Genomic DNA, 9,076 nt, shown 5'->3' with positions numbered 1-9,076 from the left:
AAAAACATTATTATAAGATATTAAAAGCTGAGGAGAGGGGAGCAAGCAAATGCCACAGCTTGTCTGCATACTGCATAGTGCACATGCATGTCCTTTTATCGGCTGCAAAACTTAATTTATTCTATTTCACTGATGGAGCCTTTGTCTTCCGCAAGTTTCAACTTTACGAGACTGTTGCCTTGGGTACCATTAACAGTGTAAACTGTTGGGTGTTGACCTGCTACTGACTTCACATTCATTAACCAATTAAAATAACCATTTTTTAAAACTCAAATTTCAACTTTTTCGATTTCAGCCATTGTCTTGCGCACAAAGCACCAGGTTTTTACCGGGTAATGCGTGTGGGGTTAAAAAAAGCCAAAAGAAAAAGGCCAATCCGTAGCCTTTGCTTCGAGATATGAGAGGAAAAAATAAAACCAAAAGGAAAAACAAAAGAGAAATCAAGAATCAAGGAGCTTCAAAGCATTGGAATATGCATTCTGATCAGCGACAAAGTAGGGCCTAGGCAACCTGGTATAAAGCCAAGTTAAAGACACGGAGGATATTTTAAAAAACCCAAACCAAAGGCAAAGGTAATAACCATGTTTTAAGTTGTTTATTTGTCTGTCTCTCTGGTTTTCACCCTTTTTTACCTTACCTCTTTGTCCTTTTGTCTGTTACTGTAAGTTCTTTTCCTTTTACCTCACACTCACAGAAGTTTTATTGCTTAGGATCCCCTATATCCCTACCCCCCTTCTCCTACTTTACCCTGTTCCCTTCCTTCTCTTTCATGCCTCCCCCTTCCCCTTTTATATTGCTAGAATTCCCATCCCACTCCAACTACGAAATAACACCAAAAGAACACAAGTTTTGCACTCTCTTGCTCGTGCAGTCCAGCTTCTTGATAAAGTCAAGTCAATCCCTAAAACATTCCAACACTTTTTTGTCACAATATGGATGTAAGTAAAGCCCTACCCTTTTTCCTCTCTATGTTTCAAATTCATCTGTTTCATGTACTCTTCTTGTTTTTTGGTTAATAATGATTGTTGTTGTTGTTGTGCTTGGTTTTTGTTCATGCGTTGTTGTTTTGCTGATGACATATGTGTTACTTATAGGATCACTACACAAGGAATCATGTTCCGGCTTTTGGGAGCTGGGATTGGAACAACGACCTCCCTTTCACTCAGTGTTTTGAATCAGCTAGACAAGCGGGGTTGCTTCGTTACAGTTACTCTGAGGATCGTGATTTGTATGTTGCCGGTGATCTTTATGATAAGGATGTTGTTACTCCTGCCATGATCGTTGTTCCTCGCAGAAGGGTAATAATCTAATGCAAAAACACTCCTTAAAACCCTAATCTTCCTTTCCTGTTTGAACCATATTTCTTACAAGCATTTTATAAAAAGAAAACTTGTGCATGTGCATTGGCATATTTTTTGTTAATTGTTTGTTTTGATGCATATGAAGAGCTTTGGTTTCTTTGAAATACATTAAGGTTTTCACGAAAAGTTGTTCCTGATTACAGCAAAGGGTAAAAGATGTCAAAAAAGTGAAACAAAATTTCATGGAAAGAAGCTTACTTTATGTATGTTATGTATTAAAATCAAGAAAAAAGCTCACCAAACAAAGTGCGAAACTCAAAAAATGAAAGGGCTACGAACAGACATGTGACTACTAGCTTAAACTACAAAACATAGCAAATTGCTTTTTTCAATGGTTCATGCCTCAAAGGCAAAAGCTTTTAGTTATTTCTAAAAGTCAAGTAACCATCTAAAATGGTATTGTGATGAAAATAATGACGACGGTGAATTGATAAACTTGCATTGTATGATCAAATGTTGGAAAAAAAAATGCGTTGTTTTTGGTATAAATGATAAATTTAAAATTTTACAGAAGAAAGGACGAAAGTCAAATGACAAAGAAGGGAAAAGGCAAAACTGGGAGATCAATGACGTGAAGGAATCACCAAGCCCCACTCCTCTGCACCGCCCAACACCCAAACCCGTTGATGAAGACCTCTATAAAATCTCCCCACACCTCCTTTACGCTAAACCCAGAAAGGTACATTCCACATTCTCATCATTGATGCATTTATTCGAATCACCCATCCATGTTCCAACCCTTATTGTTTTTATTTTACAGAAGAGAGGGTTGAGCTTCTTTGCTAGCTGCATGGTTCCTACATGTGTGTTGTGAAGCTGCTATTTGGCCGCAGCCCAAGTGCATGCTTAAGCTATTTATGTATAGGATAAAGTAAATAGGGTCATCAGAAAAGAGTAGATGGGTAAAAAAAAAGGCACGGGAATGTACCTGTTTCCCTCTCGTTGGTTTAGGAATGAAGGGGATAATTGGGTTTGGAGGAGGAATTATTTTAGTTATTTACTTTCTAGTATGTTGAGGGTTATTGTGGGCTGAATCTTGTTTTTTGAAGTCTTCTTTTTATTATTAACAGTTCCTTGTTTTGGAAAGCTATCTTTTAGAGGTTTTTGAATGAAAAAAGTTCGGTAAAATTGTGTATTGATCCTTTCAAGTTTCAACTATTGTGTAAAAGAGTTGTGACCTGCCTTTTTGAGCAATCAAAATTCAAACTATTGAGGTAATTCATTTGGCTTTGGACCTTTCAGATGAGGGGTTCACTTTAAAATTTTATATTATGAAATGGAAGAAAGAAGAGCATTAGCATTTGGAGTTTTTGAGAGGTGAGAGCCGTCTACGTTCTTTGTTTAAAAGTTTTGGTTTCTGCAAATATCAGGGGCTATGTCTGAATCTGTGAATTTTATATTTGAGATAAGATTTGACTTTGTTATTCTACTCCGTCTTCCTTCTTTCAATAACCTTGCAACAAATTCAACATTACCTCGACTTGTCCCCTAAAACAAGGAACAAGAAGCTCGCATAGGTTAAAATAAAGAGCAAAAACCGAATGAAGGACACGGCCATATCCCCAAATCAAATCGATGATATGTACCAGATTTATCATTAATTTCCCAACTAACCACTTGCAAAAAATTTTCAACATGTCAGCCACTAACGCCCCTTCATGTTGCCTAAGCCTTCTAAAAAATTACAACTTTTAACACACCCCGTTTTATCTTGTGCGCCTAAAGTTATATTTATCTATGTTCTTTAATTCAACTATTCTTAATAATTATATTTTTTAAAATTTAAATCAATTAATTGATTTTCATTGAATAATACATTTTTTATTAAAGGAAAGCAACGGGGGTTAGTGGATACAAAAGTTGAATAAATCAATAAAACCAATTAGGTACGTGCCATTGCATTAAAGAGGAAAAAGAGAAAGAAACTGTGGAAAGGAATGGAAAAAAGTGAGACTCTAATCATGATTTAAAGATAAATCACTTCAACATATGCGATGGACGTGCTAATTTAAAAAAAAACCCACACATTTGTTCTTTTCATGAAGCATTACCACTGTATATAGGGTCCAGAGATAGCCCAATCTTCTTTTCCAAAGCAGATTTTAATTTTTTTGCTTCAACTTCTTTCATTGAAAGGATTGATATGGTTACTCACTCACAGTATATCTTTGGTTTGGTGATCTCAAATTCAGGATGGTGTGGTTTGTATTAGAATATTTATTATGATGGTGGGTTAAGCTAATTGCATTACATTACGTATTGTGCAACAAAGGAAGGCTGCCGTTCTGTTTGCTGCAGGTGACACCATAATCGAGCCAGTACCGCTGCAACTCAAAAAAGTCAAAAAGTTAAAAATAAATAATGAACTGTGTATCAGTACCAACAGTTGCAATCAATCTCTATCAGTATGTTATAAATTCCCAGTCTTTTATTGGGGTACAGTCAATGAGCCAATTGATCTGTCCCTGTTGTGTAGGGCAGTCCTTACATGAAACTGGAATCCATTCCTCCCTCAAGCTAGTCTGACTAACATTAATGCCTGTGATCTGCAACATTCCAGGTTGTAAATATGTAAAACGGGTGCTCCATTCATTCTGCAATGCTTTTAATTGATTTCCCATCTTGCATGTTCTTCATATAATAACAATTATAAAATAGAATCAAGGATGATTTGGACTTAAATCTACACATGCACTGAGAATACCTCAAATTTTATAATTTAATGAAGTGAAAATGGTTATAAATAAATAGTTGAAAGAGGTTTTTCTCAAATATTTGGACTGAATTTACTTCATAAAAACCAATCCAACTCACTGCGCCTACTGTGTGCCCTCATCATATCGTCTCATTCTTTTTCCTGTATGGCGTTGTCCTTTATGATGTCTTGTAACACATGTTATTTTGGTAACATTTTACTATATTTATATTATTTAAATAAAAAATTGCATAGAATCTAATTCCAAAACAACCACATTTCAATAAACAAATTTTAAAAAGCAATAATTAAATAGAAAAACACTATGTTTTGCCATGGCTCTAAATTGTAGTTCCACAAAGTACTCATAAGTTAACCAACAAAAAGGAAGAAGCAAATTTAGGGGAACTTGTACTCTTGATCTATGACATAACTATATGAGGAAATAACCCCCAAATAAATGAAAGAAAACACTACATCTGTTCTTCATTAGCAATATTCCATCCAAATGGTAGGACAGTCCGCTTAACTGTTTCGTAAAAGTAATAGAATACTTCAAGGGATGAGGTAAAAGATTAAAAATATATATTTTAAATATATATATATAATTTTTAAAAATTTTAAAATTAGAACTAAATTTATTAAATTTTAAAATTTTTAAACAAATTAATAACATTAAAGGGCTAAATTTGTTATTAAACCAATAAAAAAAATCTAAATTAACTTTTTGTCACTCACAGCAACTAAAGGAAAGGTGACAAAAATATTTAATTGACTAAATCCGAAAAATTAATAGTTGAGTTAACAAAATAAAACAAAATCAATAATTTACCAGTAATTTTTTATTCTAGCCACCTCAACCTGACTTAAATTACCATTTAATTATTAAAATAATATTTTTACTATTTTTTGTTACAAAAATATTCTTATATTTTTTAAATAATAAAATAAGTTCTTCAAACAATTTTAAAAAATTTTCAGAACACCCGAACAGTACACAGACAGCTCTACACCCTGTCCTTGGACCTTGTTTGACCGGAATTAAAGCTTTCATCAAATGGCAGCTCAGTTGATGAACGCAGCAAATTGGTGAGATTTCAGGCCATTCCTAAGCAAGCATTTCCCAATCCACCATTAGCTTTGAACAAAACAACCACATCATGTATACAAAATTTTCAAAAAAAAAAAAGGAACTCGAGTCTTCACTCAATTGGTTCAAAAATGAAAATCAGCAAATCTTGAATGTCTCCCATACCTTTCTTTAATAGTCAGACTATAAGATCAACAAAATCGTAACTTAATATCCAGCTTGCTAACGAATACAACATTCCGCAACGTGAATACGAAAAACCTTTGCATCCTTATCTGACAGGCAACGGCTGCTTGAGGGTAGTAGTCGGAATCTGAAGCAGCATGCCTAACAACGGTGACCAAAGCAAACAGTAAAACTGATTCTTTGCAGTTAGCTAAAGATTTCTGATGTTATCACTTCCTACTTCCCTTTCTTTCATCTTACTGTTAGTCACTATCAGAAAAGTATCTCTGAGTGTCAAACGGCTGATTCTTAGAGTTTGTATTGTAGCTGCTCGAGGTATCTTGTCCATTTATTGGAGCAAATGCTGCATAATACATACATGTGAGTGTTCCATGTAAAGACAACATAATGATTTTACATATTTTAAACTATAATTATACAACAGAGAAGTGAGCAAAATAATCCATTGGAGATGATATCTGTATGTAATTCATTCATGAAATTCTCATGCATTTTACATGACATGATGTGAAAAATATTTGTTTAACTTTATTGATGAGTATAAGCCATATGGGGATTTCATGGATACATTTTAGGCTCCAGTTTACTCATGTAAGCCTAACCATTCCAACATTTAAGAAAATACAATGAAAGGATTCCAAATTTCAGTATATTAAAGATATTCACACCGTAAATGAAAATCTTCATAAATCACAAGGTACAATTTATCAGAGAGTTGGAAGTGCATATTGATAAAAATTGCAGCTTATGTTTAACACTCCACATAAAACAACTGGCAACAAGTTTAATGCATTTCCATCAGTTAAGTGAAATAACAATCCAAACTTTGACCCTAAGAAGCCCCAAAACTCCAGTTAAAGTTTAGAACGCAGAGATGGACCCAAAATAAAATTTCGTTCTTCAGTGGCATAAAAATGTTTTACAAGTCTACAAGAGCCAAATTATGAGATGCTCAATCTCAGTTCATTTAGCTAGTAAAGAACATGGGCTAAATCTTTCATCACCTCATTAACAAGCAACAAACAATGTAGCTCAAACAACCAATGGTTATAATTCCAGTTGCCTTCTTCAATTGATATGGGCACCCTTCAGCCTTGAGACCAAGGGACCTATCTAGGGCAGTAACTTGGCATTTGGGTTGTTTCTGGTAGAGTCTTGGTAGCTAGCTTATAAGTCATTCCAGGTTGGCTTGTAGACATATAAGATTGACATTTTGAGTTTGGAAAAACACTTGATGCATTTTAATCCACAACACACATGTATTGATCACGTTTGGATTCATATCATTTAAAGTTTTCAGTCAGGGCATGACAGTCAAGACACTGTCCTAGTAGTAAATTCCGTTTCATTTTATACATGCTGCACAAGTTGATTGCCGCAATTCAGCTTTTGCTGCCCTAGATCTATAGAATGAAGCACGCACAGCATGATCTGTATAAAGCATAAATTAGCTTGAAAGTTGAAAGAACTGAGCATACCTTTCTCTCTCATTCTGTTCTCTCTATCATATTCAAACTTATCCCGAAGTTGATTGACTTTCCCAGAGTTATCAGCTTGCCTAGTCCTCCCAAAACCTTGGTCCTGCAGTTAGAATGCATAATTCAATGTAGTATCCACAGGAAGATATGTTCCAAAATAATAACAATAATAATGATAAAAAGAGAAAGTTCCATGCACACAACATGGAATGGCCAAATTCTGCTGAAATTAAGCCACCAACAAGTCGTGTAAAAAAGTCACACCTTAGTGAGATCAGCACGGGTTCCCCTGCTCCTATAAGGCAAAACAAAGGGAGTATGATTAGGCATCACATTTCTAGTTGAATCCTTAGGCAGACAAATCAAGGCTCGAATAATAGAAACCAAAGAAAAAAAAGGTAATAACTGAACATAAACTCTTCTTGATTCTGTAAGGCTGTTTATGGGTGTTCAATTTGGCATAACAATAACAAGTGATGCCAAATGAATACTTCCTCAATCAAGATATCTAGCATTTACAAATGGCAAGGGAGGTACTATAAATATATATGTCTTTCTAAGTATTCTATTGTCATGATTAGATAACATAGGAATATGAAGAAACCAGCAAGGAGAAACCTGTAAGGGTTAAAATCTTGATCATCGTCCTCAGCAGACTCATACTTGGCATGATCTTTAGCGATTTTTTTAGAGTAACCCTCATCCCAATACAACCTCTCCCAGTTTTCTCTAAGCTCATTGTACAGTTCCATGTACCTTTTGCACCACGGTTCATGCTCCTTCAGTAACACAAAACAAAACCCAGAAAGAGAGTATACTATTAGCAGCAGTTTTCCGTATATTTTAGGTTATTAAAAATATAATTGTGGTTGTAGTTATGTTATAGCGCTAACCGATTCCTTAATAACGAGGCGAGTGCGGCGCATGAACTGTTCCCTGAGCTGCTTACGACGCTTGTTAGGGATGTTGTCTCTGGGGATGACGAAGCGCTCACGTGGGGGCACATGATCGCCGATCTCATGCATCTCGCCGTCCACGACCCACCACTCAGATATGTCTCCGGTTTTGTTGAAGGAGAACCCAGAACCAGAGGGCTTGGAGCGCCGCTTGGAGGAAGCGGGGTCGGTTCTAGCGAAGCGGAGCTGGTGGGTGGTGGAGCGGAGGCATTGGGTTAGAGTGGGGAGTCGCTTTGAAAAGGAGAGCATGGAGATATAATTAGGGAAACAAGCGCTGGGGTATCTTCGCTATGTTAAGTCTTTACCCTTTAGGTCTACTCTCTAGAGTCTGGAGTCCAGACTCTGGACTGCTCCTGGTTCTCCAAATTCCGAAACCCATTTTTCCCAGATAATTTTATACACCAAATATCAATTAAGACTGAAAAAAGTAGCTGATTTAAAGAGATTTTTTTTCCCAAAATTTAGAGAAATAAGGTAATTTATTTTTTAATAAGTTTAACCATATTTTTTTAATGTTAAATAAATTATTAATAACATTTACTTCATTATCTAAATTAAATAATTTTTATTTAATTTGATAAACGTTACAAATTTTAAAAATGTCAAACATTTCTAATTCGTTTGGATCACAAACACGTATTCAACTTTCATTTACAAATGGTAAGAAAATATTATTATATTTTTATTCTAATTAATATCATTATTAAGTTGTTAATATTATTATTGTTAGGGACCGACCCGATTAAGCAACAAGTAACAAAAGATAACGGAATAAATTGAGAAATTGAACACACAAATTTAACGTGGAAAAACCACTCCAAAGAGGATAAAAAATCACGGGCAATGATAATTTTACAATAATGGAAAAAGAATGAATAGTACAAAAGATGGAGATAAAACTAAATCCCAAAAACTCGAAAACAATGAACCCTCAAAACGTAAACACAGAATTCTTTAAATGTGTTATGAGTTCTAATCTCTAATGGGTGTATTTTCTAAGGTTGTAAAAGAGCTTATTTATAGGATAAATTCATATGTCAAATAATAATAAAATAATCTAAACTAATCAGTGTTTGATTGAAACAAATAAACAGAGTTTAACTAGAAGATTATTTCTCAAATTTGACTGAAATAGGAGTCATACTTAATAATTATATTTTAAAATCTTTTATATTTATATAATCAAGACGAAGATCGAATTATTGAAATATATATATATATACACAATTTAAGTGCAAGAGCACCACATGTTATTAAACAATACTTAGAAGAGGCAGGACTAAATTGGAGCCCGCCACTTATCAGTGTTT

The 9,076-nt window shown here is 34.6% G+C and overlaps 2 protein-coding genes across 3 annotated transcripts; one reads left to right on the top strand and one right to left on the bottom strand.

Annotated features, from left to right (window-relative positions):
- Positions 1-713: 713 nt before the first annotated feature.
- On the top strand, positions 714-2,489 carry LOC107912520 (uncharacterized). Its single transcript, XM_016840728.2, has 4 exons — positions 714-938; positions 1,095-1,298; positions 1,873-2,040; positions 2,122-2,489. Exons 1-4 carry the CDS (start codon positions 933-935, stop codon positions 2,173-2,175), a joined length of 432 nt encoding a protein of 143 aa, XP_016696217.1. The 5' UTR covers positions 714-932; the 3' UTR covers positions 2,176-2,489.
- Positions 2,490-4,369: 1,880 nt separating this feature from the next.
- LOC107912521 (uncharacterized) lies at positions 4,370-8,204 on the bottom strand. 2 transcript variants are annotated; one of them, XR_005921137.1, is made up of 6 exons: positions 7,704-8,176; positions 7,429-7,589; positions 7,075-7,105; positions 6,811-6,913; positions 5,312-5,675; positions 4,370-5,164 (listed from the first exon to the last, which is right to left on the bottom strand). XR_005921137.1 is itself a non-coding variant. In XM_016840730.2 (5 exons), exons 1-5 carry the CDS (start codon positions 8,013-8,015, stop codon positions 5,575-5,577), a joined length of 708 nt encoding a protein of 235 aa, XP_016696219.1. In that variant the 5' UTR covers positions 8,016-8,204; the 3' UTR covers positions 5,285-5,574. The 2 variants fall into 2 exon arrangements, 1 of the variants encoding a protein (XP_016696219.1); XM_016840730.2 differs by lacking the exon at positions 4,370-5,164 and having other exon boundaries at positions 5,285-5,675; positions 7,704-8,204.
- Positions 8,205-9,076: the final 872 nt, after the last annotated feature.

Source organism: Gossypium hirsutum, chromosome D11 (genome assembly GCF_007990345.1).
Source record: "Gossypium hirsutum isolate 1008001.06 chromosome D11, Gossypium_hirsutum_v2.1, whole genome shotgun sequence".
NCBI lineage: Eukaryota > Viridiplantae > Streptophyta > Magnoliopsida > Malvales > Malvaceae > Gossypium > Gossypium hirsutum.
This window is presented reverse-complemented; position numbering and strand designations above follow the sequence as displayed.